Source organism: Aotus nancymaae, unplaced genomic scaffold, assembly GCF_030222135.1.
Source record: "Aotus nancymaae isolate 86718 unplaced genomic scaffold, 86718_ANA_hifiasm-v0.15.2.pri h1tg000057l, whole genome shotgun sequence".
NCBI lineage: Eukaryota > Metazoa > Chordata > Mammalia > Primates > Aotidae > Aotus > Aotus nancymaae.
Genome location: NW_026988471.1, coordinates 67,506,102 through 67,525,135, shown reverse-complemented (window position 1 = coordinate 67,525,135; position 19,034 = coordinate 67,506,102). Strand labels below are relative to the sequence as shown.

Genomic DNA, 19,034 nt, shown 5'->3' with positions numbered 1-19,034 from the left:
TGGAGGTTGCAGTGAGCTGAGGTCGCACCACTGCACTCCAGCCTCAGCAACAGAGTGAGGCTCCATCTCAGTAAATAAATAAATAAATAAATAAATAAATACAATGAAACCTGCTTGCTTGATCTGGCTAAGGGTATTTAAAAGTAATGAAAGACTAAAAAATACTAGCTAGCTATTTTTGTGCTAGCCTACTGTACTCTGGGACCATTGGGCAAACCCTTGGTCTCTGTCTTTTGTTGTGATCTGGAAAATGGACACAATTCCTGCCCTGCTTACCTCACAAGCCTACTGCATAATTCAGATGAGAAAGATAACCAGCTGAAAATGCTTGACAAACTGCAGAGCAGTGCACAAATATCAGGGGGAGTGCTGTATTTGTTACTTCCTGTGCATCTGCTTTCATTACGGGACCAGCCATACCTCTCATGATCACAGCAGGGTCTTCAACCTTCGACCTGATGAGATTCACACCAATCACAGTAGCCAGGTTGTCCACGCTCATCTTATTAACAGCACAGTTCAGCTGTATTTCATGTAGGAACCTGGAGGCAGCCAAGAAATTCCATGGTAGAAAGCAGGAAGTAGCCAGGAGGAAGCATCACGTGGTTCCAGTGAGAACTCCAGGATGGATCTCAATGCTTTCCTCCTAGTCTCAGGAATGAGACCAGCCTGCTTTGCCCACAAGAATTTAGACTCATCCTGAAAGACCCAAGACCAAGGAAGGAAGAGAAACCAGGAGGGTCCTGCCTAGCTGCTGGGATGCAGTATTGGGGAGTTGGGTGGGATCACATAAGCAGGAGGTAAGAGCCACTTCAGGAGCTCAGAGTGGACTAGAAAAGGTAAAATGGATATCTGACCATATCCACGTCTTGCCTTGATAGGCTTATATCCCAGCTCTCAGCACCCATCCCACCCAAGTCTCCAGAGAGAAAAACTTTATTGGTAAGAATGTCTCAGGGCTGGGGAATCCATGGTGCCTCCTTGCTCTCATCCTCTGATTAGAGCACAAGCATTGCTAATTCTCAGCACGTGCTCCATAACACTGAATTTTTACTAAAATTCTACCCCTTTGAGGCGCAAAGCTCTATAGATTCACTGTAAAAATAGGGAATTTCTAAATACTCTAAGAACCATTTAAAAATTGATAGAATGAAGCAACAAAATTTCAAATACAGAGCAATTATTAAATAAATGGTGATGTGTCCAAATGATGAAACGTTATGAAATACTATGAAGTTATTTATAATCTAATTTTGTGACATAGGGAAATGCTCATAATAAAAAATTAAACCGAAAAAGCAAGATACAATCTTTATATGTATCTACAGATATATAAAAATATATATGGTATAATTTTAATTTAGCATGAAATATTGTTCCCCTATATTTATACTGAGGTATGAAAAGATCTATCATGAAGAGGAAACATCCGGAAGGAAAAACGCAAGTGTTAGTAGTACTTATTGCTAGGTAGGGGATTGTGGGTCCTTTTTATTTCTCATTTACCATTTGCTATATCTTCCTGGTTTCCAAGTCAAGCAAGTATGACTTTTATAATCGAGGAACTACAACAAAGTATTTTTTAAAACATAAAGGACATAATCCAGGTCTGTCTGGGATGAAGATCCTAGTTCCCAGCCCAGCCAGATCTGGGTCAATCCATAGCTGGAGTTGCCACAGGGATGGTGCATGGCAGGTCTCCAGAAAGGGCTGAAGGAGAATAACCAGGGCGACCCAGAATGAATGTCTCCCCAGCACTAAGCTATGGCTCACAGTCACGAAGATGGGAGATCATTCTGGAAACATTATAAGGATTCTGGGTTCTCTTGCATGTCCCAGGACTCTGGGCAGTGCTGAGGCAGGCCTAAAGCAGGGAGCATGTTCATTTTTTGGGTCAACCAGGTTTTCAGAATCCTTGAAATTATACAGGAAGCTACTTTAGTGTTATGTGAATGGAGCTGATATTCCAAAGTGCTGGACCAGAATCTCTGTGTTCACAGAGGTAGTCCCTCCTCTTCTAACTAGGAGCTTCTTTCTGATGGGGTTGAAAACCGTAGAGTGGATACCAGGGGCCTCTCACCTGCAGATGTAGCTCAGGAGACTATAGTTGTCACGAGGAAGGATGGAGAGCTGCTTCATCAACTCCTGCTGAGCCTGGGAAGAGATTTACACAAGTAAATCATTAACCAGTAAATGACCCTGCCCATGTGCCAGCAAGAAGACCCTGGAACAGAATTGCTGTATCTGTGCAGAAACGACACTTTGGCAGTCATTCCTGTCCCTGTAGTTTTACGGATTAAAAAAAATGAAAATAGCTCTAAATTTTCATAGAATTTCAAAAAAAAGGTTCATAGTTTTTGTTATGTGTACTTTTTATTTATCTGTGATTATGCCACTGCACCCTACCCTTGACCCTGAGCTACTCTAAGGAAGGACTGTTTAACAACTCATACGATAATTGTTTGCTTAATGAATGCTTGAGATGTAACAACTCAATAAAGAAAAAGACCATAATAAGATATCTCAGAATTACTTTAAGACTGGTGAGAAAAGGAGGATACTTCTGAGAAGGATTTCAAGCACTATGGCCTAGCTGAGACCAGACAGGCAGAAGATGCTGGAGGGTGGTGCAAGGCGAGACTGTTCATGCTCTGCAGTGGATGGCTGTGGATGTCAGGCAAGGTCTACAAGGAATGCATGTGCCAGAGAGACAAGGGAAGGGAGCTTTTCCGTATTATCAACCACAGCTGCCTACAGCGTCTGTAATCACCATCTGCAACATGGTGCTTGTGAGAGTACACGATTCGCTAGCTGAGTGTGGTGGTGTGCACCTGTAATCCCAGCTACTCGGGAAGCTGAGGCAGGAGAATAGCTTGAAACCAGAAGGCGGAGGTTGCAGTGAGCTGAGATCAAGCCACTGCACGCCAGCCTGGACAAAAAAGCAAAACTCTGTCTCAAAAACAAAACAAAACAAAAAAAGAGGGTACACAATTCCCATGCGGCATGCAGGCATTCCTCAAACCTGAGCAGCTCTCCTGCAGAAAACGCACCCTCCAACCTTGTTGGCCCACAGGTGACACCTCCTGTAGATGTAGACCTTCTTAGTGCAGCGTCAGCTTCATGCTGAGATCCCTTCTTCAGCTGAGTCAAGTAAATTCTTTGCAAAGGTTGCTACAGACTCACCCCTCCCAGCTGCCACCTCTGCCATGTTTTCACCAGTGAGAAGGACCTTGGTCCCTGTGTGTAGACATGCATTGCCACAGAGGTGGAAACTCTCAAAGACGCTGAGATTGAGAAAAGCTGGGAGAAGCAGGTCTAAAGTGAGTGCGGGGATGGGAATCTTATCATCAGAACAGCATCTAGGTGCCTCTTTTACTTTCTCCAGAACCCAGGGGTGAGATGCTATCTGAAACATTTACCTTTTTAGCTGCCTTTTAAACCTTATTCCATACAATGTTATTACTTTCACAATGGTGAGCAGATATACCAGTGTAAGTTAAGACTTTTCGTATCCCCTTCTCCCTCCCTCAATAAAATTCATAAATTATGCACAAAATATCATACATCAGATTATGCAACCTAATTTTTGTTTGGAGAAGAGCTACAAAACCTGTATTATGTTAGCCGTATCATTATTGTTCTCTTCCTTTCTTAATTTTGAAATATAAAGTCAGCTTTTCTCTTATGTCAGGACCTATTCAAATCATGATGCTCCCCGCACCGTCTGTCAGGGATGGAAGTTCTCACAGCCGTGTTTTCTTACAGGGCTAGGGTGCTATTTCTTCATTCACTTTAAGTAAATATATTCTATGGAGCAGACTATTTAATAAATTCTGAAGCATGGAAGATAATAAACCTCCCCTTATATTGAAAACATTTTTAAGTCACCCACCGTTATCATATCCCTGGGTCCTCAAAACAATCCTAGGCATGGATGATATTATTATGAAAATTATCTAAGTTTGTTCTGTCCAATAGAGCAGTTACTTGCCACAGGTAGCTACTTAAATTTAACTAAATCAAAATTAAATGAAATTAGGAATTTGGCTTCTTCTCAGGTGCACTAGCCACATTTTAGATGCCCAAAAGCCATGTGTGGCTTGTGGTTACCATATTGAATCGTGCAGATATATAAAAGTTCCATTACTATAGAAAGTTCTATTGGTCTAAGTAAATAAATTGAGTCTTATAAAAGATGCATAATTTGTCTAATGGCAAAATCAAAGTTAAATCTAGGTCTTTGTTATAGATTTTTCTGTGCACCACTTTGACAGAGAGGGCTTTTAACATAGTCATTGATATAAACCAACCTACTTAAAGAGGTTAAACTCTCGTATTAACAGTGTGACATAAACTTCTTCTTGGATCACTTGGATTTGAAAATCTTGTTTAAAAATCATCAAGAATCGCTGTTGTTGGTTGGATTTCATCAGTTTCCTTCGTTGGTTGGTTGGCTGGCTCATTATAGTAACATGACTATAGTGTGGCCATTGTTGACTATGAGGTCTTTCTAGAAATAATTTATACAGTATAAGAAATCCTGCTGGTCAACTTGTACACTCTCACAAGCATGATGCTGCAGATGGTGATTACAGACCCTACTGGCAGCTGTGGCCAAAAAGAATGACAATCAAAAAACCTTCCCTGTCCTTCTTCTCACTAGCACATGCATTCCTTGAACAACCACACCTGACACTCACAGCTGCTGTAGGGCTTGAACTATGTGACCTCACACTTGCCTTCCAGCCTGTCCTTGTGTCCCAGCAAGTCTCAGCAGGGCCATAGTGCTTGAAACCCTCCTTCGATGTATCCTCCTTTTCTTACTACTTTTAATATGACCCAGTAGTATTTGATTATGGACCAATTCTTTATTGGATTATTACATCTTATGAAGGCTGTGGTTTGCCAGTCATTATGATTGAGTTCATATGCCTTTTGTTGCTGAGGAAGTTTCATTTTGACTATCTTACCAAAAAGTATGGGCCCCTTGACCCACTGTTGCCTAGTGAAATCGTGTCCAGAAAACCAATCACTTGCTTCTAAAGCAGGACAACTAACTCTAAGAAGATGCAAACCTTTGCCTCGTCTGCATTCGTGAGCTGCCCACAGAGCAGGAACCCTTCATACTGGCTCCAGGGAACCACGGGCTCTGGGAGGTCTCGGAGGTAGAGCTTTAACAGGGAAGCCACAGTGTGCACATCTGTGTCTCTGGAAGAAAATAAGCAACACTCTTTGAAACTCTTTGAAAAAAAAAACATTAGGATGTTCCTCACTTCCATCCTGGTGATTCAGTGACTAGAATCATAAATTACAAAGGGGAATTCTGCAGAGGAGTAGAGTCTGATAAATAAGAATCAGAGCAAAACATTTTTGCTAATTCACCCTTCTGGAACAACAATCCCGAATACATTTTCCTCTGTCCCTTCCACCCAACTACCTCAAAGTTAAGTTCAAGGTCCACATTTTTACTAAACCTTCCTTAATGATTTTAGTCTTTATTGCATTCTTCTTTCTTCAACTCATTTAGTGCCTCACAGTTAGCATTGTCTAATTAGTCTATAATTTTGTATGTGTTAACTCCTTTCTATCTTTGGTCCATTCATCTCTTTAATCTTCCAGAGTGCCTAAAATAGTGCTGAGATTCATTAATGCAATCAATCAATAAGCATTGAGAAAACCTGCCAGGTGCAACATACTTGTCAAGCACTGGGATTTCAGTAACCAATCCAAGGGGCACGCAGGAGCCCTTACCCCATTGAGCCACAGAGCTATGGGGATTCAAGCATTACAAGGTCCTTACAATACTGTGTGGCTAATGCCATGTTATGGGAAGCCCAGGATTCAGGATCCTATGGAAGTGTGGAAAAAGAACACCCAAGGCAGAGATGGGAACACATAAGCGACTTCTCAGATGAAAGAGTACCTCAAATGAGCTCTGAAAAGTGGTAAGGAGTTAGGGCGTGAGGCAGGCAGCATGTGTGTCAGCCTGGAACATGAGGAGAGGAGGCCTCACCATGGGCCTGATTGACTGAAAAAGGCACTGCTCTTCAGTTCAGCTTCTCCATCTATAGGAGGGCTTCACAAGCACGGGCCAGGAGCCAGATCTGTCCCACTGCCTCTACTTATACAGCCTGTCAACGAATAATGATCTTTACATTTTTTAATAGCTGAGGGTAAAATCACAAGAAGAAGAGTGTTTCCTGATGTAAAAATTATAGGACATTCAGATGTCAGCATCCGTAAGTAAAATTACGGAAGAACACCACCACGCTTGTTCATTTATGTGCTGAGCAGAGTATCGTGGTTGCAGTAGAGACCATCTGGCCTGCAAAGCCTAAATATTTAATATGTGGCCCATTAAGAACAGTTTGCTGATCCTGGCTTACAAGGCGATTGTATTGATTCTGCAATGCTACAAGAGAAAATAAGATTCACTACCATATTCCTGAAGCTGATTACTGAAGAAATGTTTATTTCATATTTATAAAACCTGGCATTCTTAGGCAGCAGCCCTGGTAGCATCATGAAAAGGATGTGGCAAGAGGTCCAGAACAACCTGGGAATCTCCTTGATTTCAGTGATGAGAAATATAGAATAGGCTGGAGGACATGCCTCCTGGTCCTAGGAGGGAAGGGAGGGGCAGATCTGGACAAGAGGAGGAGAAGGGAAGCATCTGAGGCAACAGAAACAAGAACACTGGGCCTTGATTGTAAAGCTCTGTCTTGGCGCTTTGTGTGAATTTGGTTTTGGTTTTGACAGCCAGTTGTTGGAGCTGTCTTCTGAAAAGGCTCCCCCTTTGCAGCCTGTGAACTTTACCTGAATAGGAAAACACAGGCTGGCACAGAGCCCTCTCTATGCTCCGTGGCTGCCCTCAGGAAATCTGGGGTGAGAACCATTCATTTAACATGAGGATTCTGGAAAATCCTTCCCTGCTGAGTCACTGCCTAAAAATACCCAAGGCAAAGCCAGACTAGGAAAAGTACTCTTGTCAAAATAAGTTAGGACAAATTCCCGAGAAGTGGCAGAAAGACAGTCAGCTGACAATTTGCAGGAGCAGAATCCTCCCAAAGTCCAAAAGTTGCATCCCCTAAAAGTCCCTACACTGCAGTCCACCCACTTGTCTCTATCAGCATCCTGGGACTCCCATTTGATTGGGGCCTCTCCTTCACACACTCCATCCACTCAGCCTTCTAAATCTCTTCAATTCTATTATCCTAAAGTGAGGCTGATCCCTGTAATCTCCTCCCCTCCTTTCACTACCCTATGCCTCCAGTATTCTATGCTTTGTCCACTGCAGAGCACAGCTCTCAACACTGAAACACACCAACGGAATGAGTGAAGAAAACAGAGTTTGAAATGGAAAAAACAGCGTAAATAATTAAGTCAAGAAACTGGATCCTGGCTGTGAGCAGTGGCTCACCGCTGTAGTCCCAGCACTTTGGGAGGCTGAGGCGGGTAGATCACTTGAGGTCAGGAGTTTGAGACCAGCCTGGCCAACATTGCAAATCCCCGTCTCTACTAAAAATACAAAAATTACCTCGGTGTGGTGGCAGGTGCCTGTAATCCCAGCTACTCAGGAGGCTGAGGCAGGAGAATCACTTGAACCCCAAGGCAGAGGCTGCAGTGAGTCGAGATTGCACCACTGCACTCCAGCCTAGGTGACAGAGTGAGACCCCATATCAAAAAAAAAAAAAGAAAGAAAGAAAGAAAGAAAGAAACTGGATCTTTTGAACAGAAACAATAAAAAAGACAGCTAGACAGTTTAATCAGGAGAAATTTAGACAGCAAAAACATCCATCATTAGAATAGAGAAAGGGGTTATAAACACAGCTAGAGTATGGATACTTCAGTTATGCCCACTGCTGGGCCTAGCTAACTCCTCATTCTTGTTTATTGGGTCTCAGTTTAAATGTCATTTTCTTAGGGACCTCCCTAAATCCACCAGACCATATGAAAAGCCCCTGTTCTAAGTTTTCACAGTACTGAGTTTCCTTTTTAGCACTTAATACCATGTAACTTGTACAATTATTTCTATAAATTTTTGTTTAAATGTGAGCACCCCATTGTACTAGGGCTAATTCAGATATCTATTTGATGGACTAAATTTGTAGCACTATTTTTTTTCTGAGTTTTCTGTTCTTCTAACCCAATAGAACAACTTTGAATCATTCTTTTTTAAAAAAAAAATCAAGGGCTAAGAGTAAGTCAGGAGCCAAGTGGCTTCTGAGTTCAACAGCTGATGCACTAGGGATTACCCAAGACTCCTCAGATGGCTCTGATGCTTGTAATGTGGCCTGTCTGTAAGTGCATTTCTCACAGACACACAGGGGTAAGAAGCACGTTGGCTTTGTAGCCAGGCAGTGTCCATCCTGGTAGAAACTTGGCAAGAGATTTTAAAATTCACATTTATGTGTCTAAGGACACCAGGTACACCTGCACTAGTCTCACCAAACAGCAGCTCCTTTGCTCACCTTTATTCTAGTGAGGTAATGGGTAGGGCATCTTGGGGTGGAGCCTAGCACATGACCAATGCAGAGGATCTGGATCTGGGTGAGTTCCCACAGGCGTGAAGTTGGGGACACCAGGATGGGACTCCTTGCTCTCCCAAATATCCCTTCTTCCACCCACTGACTCCTAAAATTCCTTTTATAGGAGGCAGAAAAGCTACAACCATAGCTTCTCTCTCCTGGTCCACTCATGACTCTGAAAACCCTGTCTTGACCCTCACAGCTTTCAACACCAAAACACACCCATGGAATGAGAAGTTGGGAGTAAGAAAAGGTGTGGAGAGAGGGCAGGAAAAGGAGAAAAAGAGGTTTTCAGAATCATGAGTGAAACCAGAGAGAGAGAAGACCTGGTCTCTCCTAAACATGCTCAAGTGTAACTAAATAATAAGAATCAAATAAGAGCCAGTCACACTTCCCAAATCAGACTTGTCCTCTCAAGGGTTATGTGAACCTAAGAGCTACGCTTGGGAAGCCCCTGAAAAGCCCCTGATGACCTTCCTATTTCTGGTTGTGTAAATTCTACCCCTCAGTTCTAGGGGTGGAGATGTCATGACAAGATTAGGTAATTTTCCTCCTTTCAGCCCCAAATATTTCAAAATAATCAAAGATTCCCACACCACCACCCATGCCGACTCTATAGTGCATAGGCCAAAGCCTAAGGCAGTTATTTGGCAAATCCCAGCAATTGCATCTATTTGTTTTGGCACACCATATAGCATTGCTCTAGCAACAACCCACCTGTATCTTCCATCAGGTCAAAGCTAACTAAACACATAAAAAGAAACTGAATATAAAGGTGGCAAGCATAATGAAACAGGTGCCTGATAACAAAATGCGTTTATGGGCTGCTGAAAGGTCCCTGTGCTTGATGTCCATAACCTGCTATTATTCCAATAACAACTGCATCTCTTGCTTCCCTAGGAGAGCCTAGGGTGCTAAAATATAGCACCCTTGGGAAATTAACTTATTACTTATTAAGGGCAGGAAAGATGCCCGTATGGTGATCCAAACTATGACCGTGGCCGTAAGAGATCTCAGAGATGCTTGGAGGAAAAATGGGCAGCACTGGTGATTAGAGTGAGGGGTGAGAGAGCTTCCACACAAGTTGACACTTAGGTCTTCATAATTTTCTCAGAATCAACCCAACCCCTTTGTCCAAAATAAGCTTGGCAACTTTCATTTTTGGAAACTGGATAGAGCTCAGGCCCATCTTACTAAATCTTGGTTTATGGGCTGCTAGTTTGGAAAGAGCAGTCAATCTTATGCCAGCAGGACAAGTTCACACAGGCAGTTGGGGCGAAGATTGCACAACACTGAGTGGGGATTGTCCTAGCCGAGTGGGCAGAGAAGGAACTTGAACTGAGTGGCTGGCGAAGGTGGGGAGGAAGGGGGTGGGGGGAGGAAATGTCACTATGCCTGATATGCCCCAAACAGGGCTGGCAGACCTCCACAAGAAAGACTTAGGAATGCCAGGATGCCAAGATATCAGATGTGCTCCTTGCAAAAGGACTCAGAACTGAGTCAGAATCACGTAGTACTGTGATCTTGGAAACTAACAAGAAGTCCTAATTCTGGCCACTCCTGGAATGCTAACAAAGGCCGCTGGTGCCCTTGGATATAGATCTGGTGCACTCTCCACCACACCAAGTGTTTGTACAGTCAGCTCAGCTCTTCGATGTTCCTCATCTGACCTGAAGGGTGAGCCTCAGGCTAGGACCCATCTTTCTCCCCTTCTCTGCATGTCCCCTTCTCGAACTGTGTCCTAAACATCACCTGAATCTGCCCAGCAGGATTCCAGTTCTGGTTCACATCATCTCTCACATAAACTATCTGCACACTCTCTTAACTCTGCTCCAGTCTCCCAAATTCCCAATCAGGAGCAAAACAAAGGCTTTTTCTGTTGCAAGCCAGGGCTCTTAGAAGTGTCTATGCAAGTCCCATGGCTCCTCTGGAATGGAGAGGCCCTCCCAGCCAAGCCAAGGCGAGGGGTGGGCAGAGGCGGGACACTGCAGTAGGGCAACGTACCTGTCAAAGGAGGGCCGCTCCCCGGCATCAAAGGCATCTCTCAGCTGCTTCACCAGGTTGTCCTGCCCAGGCAGACGGAAGATGCCCTCTTCATTCCGACCGTGCTCCAGGATGAAATCTGCACATTTCTCCACCAGGATGGGCACCAGCTGGGGGCCAAATTTCTGTTCATAGGCCACAGTCTCATCCAAGCGCTGGCCAAACACTGCTGAGGTGAGAGCAAATAGAACCTTTCCGTCATTCTGTCGTTCATTGGATGAACTATTTCTTGACTTTCTGTGTCACCTGTGACTTCACAGGTTTTATTGCAATGATACTAGACAAAATATGGGAGAGAAATCACTCATAATATTTCAAGCTAGAAATAGGGGCCTGTAAATTTGAGGCAGTCTTTGCCAGTCTTTTTACATTGACCCATATTTCTTACATATTTAAAATAACGATTGGCTTTTACTGAGTACTTTTTGCTAGGAATCGCACACTTTTCTCCTCTAATCTTGACAGCAACCCCATGAGGTGGTATTAATGTCATGCCCACCTTACTGTTAAAGACACTGAGCCTTAGACACTTGCCAAGGTCAGGCAGCTCAGAGCACAGCACAGGTGGGATTCAAGCCCAGGCAGTGAACTCCTGAGAATGTGCCCTAACCATGGCAGCAAGCAGGCTGTCTGAGTTCCACTCGTGACACAGATTAGTAAAGCATAATGCGGTACGGCATCCCCCCTTATCCACGGTCAACTGCAGTCTGAAAACATTAAATGCAAAAATCCAGAAACAAACAATTCAGTAGTTTTAAATTGCGTGTCATTCTGAGTAGCATGATGAAACCTCTCGTGGTCCTGCTTGGTCCAGCCTGAGATATGAATCATCCCTTTGTTTAATGTATCCACGTTGTATATACTACTTGCCCGGGAGTCACTTAGTTGTTGCATCAGTTATAAGACTGAAAAGACGTAGTATATATAAGGCTCAGTACTATCTGAGGTCTCAGGCATCCACTGCTGTCTTGAAGTATATCCCCTAAGGATAAAGAGGGACTACTGTGGTCTATCACATAGATGTCTCATAGTACCAAAACATTGCAGCATTTAAAATAATTTGGATTGTTTACTATGTCCTGATTATAAACATTGCCACAGCAAACATGTTCATTCACCTGGCAGAGATCCTGGAATGTATGCAGTACAAGGCATAATTTCTAATTAATTGTTTAATTAATTAATTAACATTTGGATGGATAACAAAAATCGTTTCAGTCTTTTGAACTATTTCCTTATAATGATTTCCTTCCCATGTGTAGAATCACTGGGCCAAGCGGTTTGAACATTTTTATAGCTTGATGGTATGCAAATTGCTTTCCAAAAATATTTTCCCAAATTACCCTGCCTCCAGCAAAGCAAGTGTGGGCCAGCTCCACCCCAGCTCTGTCCACATGGACAAACTTGTGTCTCCACAGTTTCCCTGCTCCGGCAGTGTGACAAGACAAGTTTACAAATCAGGCCAACCACTGCCTATCCATTCTCCCACTAGGCTTCCATGCCCTGGAGTTTCAGAAGACAAGCCGTGGCTTCCATCCTGTTCTGCCTGACTTTCCCTCTGCCATCATCAGGGCTCTGCTGCACCCAGCACTTCAATCCTTAGGACATCGTTTGCAAAGTCACTTGACTCTCCCCATGATTCTCTCAGGTTGATGCCCTCCATCCCATCCTGAGTTGCTGTGGATTCCACCTTTATAGAGCTGTACTGCCTTTCATCCAGGATGATGCCTTCCTGAACTGTAGGTTACATTTCTTCCATCTCTTCCAGTACTTACTCTTTCTCTTTGTATCTTAAAATTTTCTCTTTTAATTGAAAGATCCCACGTGAGTCTACGTCTTTGCCATTGTTGAAAGATTAATCTCCCACCTCATCTCTCATGTTCTCTCCATTCCCACCCACTACCCAGGCTAGGCCAACCTCCTCTCTCACCTGTAACTGCTGCAGTCTGTTCTCTCTACCATGTTCGAAACCCTCCTGCTGCTTGCCTTTCTAAAGCACCACTCTGCATAACCCCTAGCACAAGGCAGACAGTCAACACATTTTGCTGAAGCATTTAGTGAATGAATTTGTCTTTAAGCAAGTATTTTCCATGACTAATGGTTATTTTGGCATTTCTTTACTGCAAACACTAGTAGGAATCTCCTTGGTATATGAATTCAGCTTCACACTAGCATGCATTGAGTGCCCTTTTTTGTGCCAGCAGCAGGCCCCATGGGATGGGCTGTGCAGACAAGGGGCATGGAAGACCTGGTTCCTGCTTTTAATGATATCATCAAGTTATGAAAATAACAGGACCACACAAAACATGGTGAGAAACAATTAAAAAACTTCAATAACCATATGTAATTAGGTTTCTATTTGTCTATAAAAGGAGCTGGACAGATCTTTTCACTAAATTGATAGAACATGATTGAAACAATCTGATTTAAAGTGGACCACATGGCATCTGGAAAATTCTCTTTGAGAGGTCCAGAGAGTGACCCCTCAATGGGAGAGGCAGATGTCTGTTGAAGCAGTTGAAACTCAGGTAACAGAGGTCCACTGGACTTGATAGGGAAAGACACCCCAAACACAATGTAAGGATATGCACAGAGAAGTCAAAGCTTTCAAATTCAAGCGCCATATCTGAGGTCTCAAAGCAGATGCTCCATTTTACACCTCTCTGTGTGTCTAGTCCTCTAGCTTTTTTCATCATCCCAGTCTATCAGCCTTGTCCTGCCTTCATCCTCTGTGCCTCTCATGCCTTAAATGCAGCCCTTTCGATATTAATCTCACCTATACCCTGCTGCTTCCTACCACCCTCTGCATGCCTTCGTCACACCACTAAGAACTACAAGAGACCAGGTATAACCATATTGTGAAAATCTATCCTTCCAATCTCTGCAAGACATTAGTTCCAAATTTTCACCACTCCTCTTGAGCTGTGGGGAACACCCATTCCCTCCCTTCTCTATCTCAACAGGTGATCTTGGCTCCTCTTTCCCTCCATTACCAAATGGAAGGCTATAAGTGAACTCCCTCTTCTCTAGTCCCTTCCTTTCCCATCCTTCTTCCTCTGTGATCCTGTTTTCTCCCAGAGGAAGAAAAGGGTCCTACCTTTCATCTAGGATGATGCCTTCCTGAAGTGTGGGCTTCATTTTTCCCATCTCTTCCAGTACTTACTCTTTCTCTTTGTATTTAAAATTTTTCTCTTTCAACTGAAAGATCCCATGTGAGTCTAGGTCTTCGCCATTTTTTGAAAGAATTGTCTCCCACCTCAGCTCTAATGCAAACGACCAACATTTGCCTTCCTTCTTTTTGCCATATACTTGTAGAAAAATGTGTCTACTTCTAGAGAGATGTCTGCCCCACTTCCTCATTTGTCAGTCACTATTCAGCCTCTCAACCCATCACAATCTGGTTTCATTAGCCTGTACCTCTTCACTAAATCTGCTCACTAAGATTTCTAGTGCTCTCCTAATGTTCATTCCACACCCTGCTTTCTGGTCTCCTCTGAAGACTGATGTTGTTAATTCTCCTTCCTCTTCAATACATTCTCCCTACATTGCAATAAATCCAACCACTCTTGTTTTTTTCCTATCTCACTGATGACTCCTTTCAATCTCTTTGACTGTGCTCCATCTTCCACCTGCTCCTTTGGTGCATCATGTCCTGCGATTCCAACTCAGACTTGTTTTCTTCTCACTCTAGTATTCTCCTTAGGAAAGTGCGTATGATTCCACACATTTAGATATCTCCTATAAACTTATAACTTATTAATCTGCATATCTGGTCCAGAACTCTCTCTCTCTCTCTCTCTCTCTCTCTCTCTCTCTCTCTATATATATATATATATATATACACACACACATACACACATACATATGGATAGATAGATATAATTTATGAAAGAATAATCCCCACCTCAGCTCTCACGCAAATGACCAACATTTGCTTTCCTCTCTTTACCATTATATTCATGGAAAAATGTGTTTTATTATATGATTGTAATATATGGAATTATTCCATACCTATTTCCATCTTCTTTCTCTCTTTCCTTTATTACCATAAGTTCAGTGTGTAATGGCAATTCTCCCAGTATATTCTCTAATCTCAGCATCATCCCACTCTTAAATCACTGCTTCTCCTGTAGCTTTCCTTAAAGGCAATAGCATTCATTCCATCAGTCAAGAAAAGGTACTCTCCTAGGCACTGAGAATACAAAGCCATTAACACAAGGTACCTACACTTAACTAACCCAGTTAGCAAAATTGTGAGCATTAGGATTATCTGTAACACCCTTCACTCTCTCCAAATAGTTTGGTACATTCTAAACATGCTTTAAACCAGCTCTCTATTCTCACTGCTGTTGCCTATATCATTATAATGGTTTGCTTTGCAACTCTATTTCTTGCAAATTCCTTCCACCAGAATTTGCAAAGTCATTCAACAAATGTAGGCTGAGCATTTGCTGTGTGCCAGGCTCTTTGATAGCTGGAGACTATGACAGAATGAATGAAAAATGGTCTTTGCTCTTAAAAATTCTCAAGAGAATGCCTTTCCTCCTACTCTCCTCCTGGAAACCCAGTCTTCCTGAATTTGGATGTCTTCTCAGAGAAAACTGGGCACTCTTTCCTCGACTTACAGAGCTCCCTGTGTGTTCCTCAATGTTATCACTTCTCATGTAACTTTATGATGATTCATTTAAACATCCCTCTCTTCCACTGGACTGTGGACTCCTCAAAGGCAGAGAGTCCATCTGGCTCAGCATCTATTTTCAAAGCCTGGTGCATGATGGACTAGCCCTCAGAGAGCTGTCACTACCTGGTGCCTCCTATTCCTCCCATTCTTTGCCCCTTTTCTATGCTCAGTACTTCCCCAAACCTGCTCTTATCAAGGAGATCAATGGCCTTTACGTTTTCAAATCTGGGGTTACATCCTCTGTCTTCATTTTAACTGCCCTATCAGCAGCATGTGACACAGCAAACCACCGTCTCCTTCTTGGGACACTTTCTCACATGGCTTTTGGTACACCAGTCTCTCTTGGTTCTCCATATGTCTCATCAGATGCTCTTAGCCTCCTCTGAGGATTCTTCCTTTTCTTGCTGTCCTCTAAATGTTGGAGGGTCCCAGGGCCTCCCTTTCTCATCTGTATGCACTTTCTCATAGTCTCACCACTTTAAATTTCACCCATATGATGAAGACTCTGAACTTGACATCTGCAGCCTAGAAATCAGTCAAAGCTATTCTCTCAACAAGAACCAACCACTGGATGCTCTGGAGACATTAGAACCAACAGTGTCCCTTCTTACATGAGAGAAAAATCATCTTTGTTTATTGTTGTTGTTGTTTTGAGACAGTCTTGCTCTGTCACCCAGGCTGGAGTGCAGTGGCACAATCTCAGCTCACTGCAACCTCCTCCTCCCGGGTTCAAAGATTCTCCTGCCTCAGCCTCCTGAGTAGCTGGAACTACAGGCATGCGCCACCACACCCAGCTAATTTTTTGTTTGTATTTTCAGTAGAAATGGGGTTTCACTATGCTAGCCAGGCTGGTCTTGAACTCCTGACCTCAGATGATCTACCTACCTCGGCCCATCTTTGTTTTTGTTTGTTTGTTTGTTTTAGCTTGGCTAGGTCAGGTTTCGTCACTCTTAATCTCAGATCACATGAGGAGTCTGTAATCAGAAACATCCTTGGAACTCCAAAAGCCTGGTCCTGAATTCCACCAGTGTCTGACCTCTGGGTCCTAACTGTCACCCCTTGGGCCATTAGCAGAGCATTTCCATCTTAATAGGTATAAATTTTCATAAATTAATTTTAATAATTATATGGAATATAATTACCATAATGTAATTATAATAGTAATGTAAAATAATAATTATAACTATTAACCAATGGAATTAATTACGCTGAGAACTGACCCCAGAGACTTTCACATGTGCTGTCTCATTTCGTTCTCATGAGAACTTTACAAAGTAAATATTATTCCATTTTACAGGTGAGAAAACTGAGATTTGGATCAGGAATTTTTCCAAGGTCATATTTACCCTGTCAGAGCTTTAATTCCTTTTAAAGTTTAAAGACAATGTAACAAAACTTCAGAGATCAAGTCTCAAGGGGAAGGACGAGGGGGTAAGGGTCCTTTAATGCCAGCCCCACCTTCCCTCATACCATGTCTGCTTTGTCTCCAGTCCTCAGACCTAAAGTTCTGGATCCCATCCTGAGCAACCACAGAAGGGTGAGACCTCACTACCACTCTAGTAACTGCCCTAGTTCTTCCCACAGTTCATCCTCCACCTCTTACCCTTCAACCCCTTCCTTAGATTTGCTGGAAAACTCCAGGACACTGGGTTGATTTGGGGAAGTGGAAATAGAAAGAGCAGCTGTCACCTCCCTCCCCACCTTGTTACTCCTTTGTCATCACTGGAACGCTCCAAGGATGAGGACAAGAGCCCCTCCCACCCCGCCTCTAGCCCAGCCCAAGTCTCCAGGAGAGCACCCCACCCCCATACACACTTCGCTGGCCAGCCCAGCATTGATACCTGCTTCCCAGGGGCTCAGTTCCAGAAGCGCTGCCCACCCCTGACAGGAGAGCGAAGAGGCGCTGGGAAACGTGTCTTTTAGTGGAAGAAGTCAATCACAAAATAAGGAAGAAATACCTTTCTTTCGGAGCTTGGGGGTTTTCCTCCTGAAATCCCAGCAAACAAACAGTGCCAGGGCAGGAAAGCCACAGCTCAGTTCCCACCGCGGCATCCTGGGGATGTGAGGCATGGCGGGCCGAAGACACACGCTTCCGATGAGCCAGCCTCAGGCCTTCCCTCCTCCCCAGGCTGGAAGAACCCTCTACTCTCACTTCCAGATCAACACATGCTTGCAAATACTGCTCAGGTTCTGACTCAAAAAGGAAACCATGGGATCTGTCCGTACCTGCCCCAGCCCTCCCGGCCCTCCTTCCCCCAGCACTTCCCCTCCCCACTCACCTTTACACACAGGACTCTGGGCTTTTAAACAGTGAACATAAAGCTGTCAAGGCCCGCAATAAAAATAAGTGCCTCCTTTTACTTAGCAGCTAATTGTCAACTGCCATTCAGGGGATACCTCCGAGGTGGGTTAAAAAAAAAAAAATCCCACACGGGAACCCTTACCAGCATTGCTCCATATATCAAAGTGTCTGGCAGAAACACAGAATTTCACTTAGTGTTTATGAAGCCAGCCCACCATTCCCTGGAAATGCTTTCAGAGTTGTACATGGCTCTGTGGGGGCCTTCAGAGATAATGATCTTGAAGGTAGGTTGTTGGGTACACTGAGATGATTTTGTCCTGCTGATAAGCAGATACAGTAAATAGTGCAGCAACCCTATGAGACATGCCCAGGAGAAGGCACTGGGCTCTCAGCAGTCAGGGGAGACAGACAGGAGCAAGGTTGTCCGGAAGGGCCCTGGGGCAGTCTCATGCTGCCAACCCAGTGTTCATTCTCCTTTCATTCATAGGCCAGGAATCACAGACTCTTCTGACTCCACATTCTCTCTGCATGTCAAATTCACTCCCACACCCTGGCAATGTTACCTCCAGAACATTGTGCAAACCTGTTTGGTTTTCTGCATCTCTACTGCCACCACCCACCATCTGTCCTCTCTGCCTGGACAATGGCTTGAGTGTCATATCTGATCTCCTGATTTCATTCTGATCTACCACCTCCAGCCCAATCCATTTTCCATACAGCAACTAGAATAATCTTTTAAATAGAATCTGATTTTTTTTTCACCTTCTTGCTTGAAATCCCCAATGGTTACCTATTGCTATTAGAATGAAGACCAACATCATTAACAAAGCTATCTCCTCTGTTATTACTCTCCCCTCACTCCAGAGCCTGTTCTTCCTGTCACAGAACCTTTGCACGTGCTATTCCCTGTGACTGAGACACTATTTTGCTCACCCGTTCTCTGTCTAGTTAGCTTCTGCTGGCCTTTCAGAGTTAAGCTCAATCATCACTAGTTCAAGGAAGCCTTCCTTGACCTACTTGACAAAGATATTTTTCCCTATATGGAATCATGTGTTTTTCCTGCATGGCTCTTTTCACAGTTGTAACTATGTTTTTCCTTGGCTCTTTAAAAGTAATTGCTGTGTCTTCTCCTAGTTTGTGAGTTCCTTGAGAAAAATGACTTTGGCTTTTCTCTCTCTCTCTCTCTCTCTCTCTCTCTCTCTCTCTCTCTCTCTCACTGTTGAGGCCCTGTGTTAGCATAGAACTGGGCACATGCTGCATATTCAAGAAAGAGTTGTTGACCAAATAAATAAATAAGTATCTGTCTGTTGTTAGGAGCTGGGGGCAGGGGAGATGAAGGAATTCACGGAAATAAGTAAAAATCATCTCTTTTAATATCCAGTGTAGCTGGTAAGAAAGACCAGAACACATGGAATAATAATTACCGCACACTCCACCAGGCTAAACTATGCTGTGGATTATGAAATCATGCTCGGAAGGG

At 43.5% G+C, this 19,034-nt stretch overlaps 1 protein-coding gene across 3 annotated transcripts in view; it reads right to left on the bottom strand.

The window, feature by feature from the left end:
- Positions 1-19,034, bottom strand: part of ARHGAP25 (Rho GTPase activating protein 25) — an 85,033-nt gene that overhangs the window by 8,465 nt on the left and 57,534 nt on the right. For 2 of the 3 annotated variants that reach the window (XM_012475600.2, XM_012475602.2), the window contains 4 exons: positions 10,533-10,740; positions 5,076-5,208; positions 2,081-2,154; positions 421-542 (listed from right to left, as the gene is read on the bottom strand). In XM_012475600.2, the coding sequence (XP_012331023.1) occupies positions 421-542; positions 2,081-2,154; positions 5,076-5,208; positions 10,533-10,740 (537 nt within the window). The remainder of the gene's footprint in view (positions 1-420; positions 543-2,080; positions 2,155-5,075; positions 5,209-10,532; positions 10,741-19,034) is intronic. The other variant, XM_012475601.2, reaches the window with a different exon arrangement.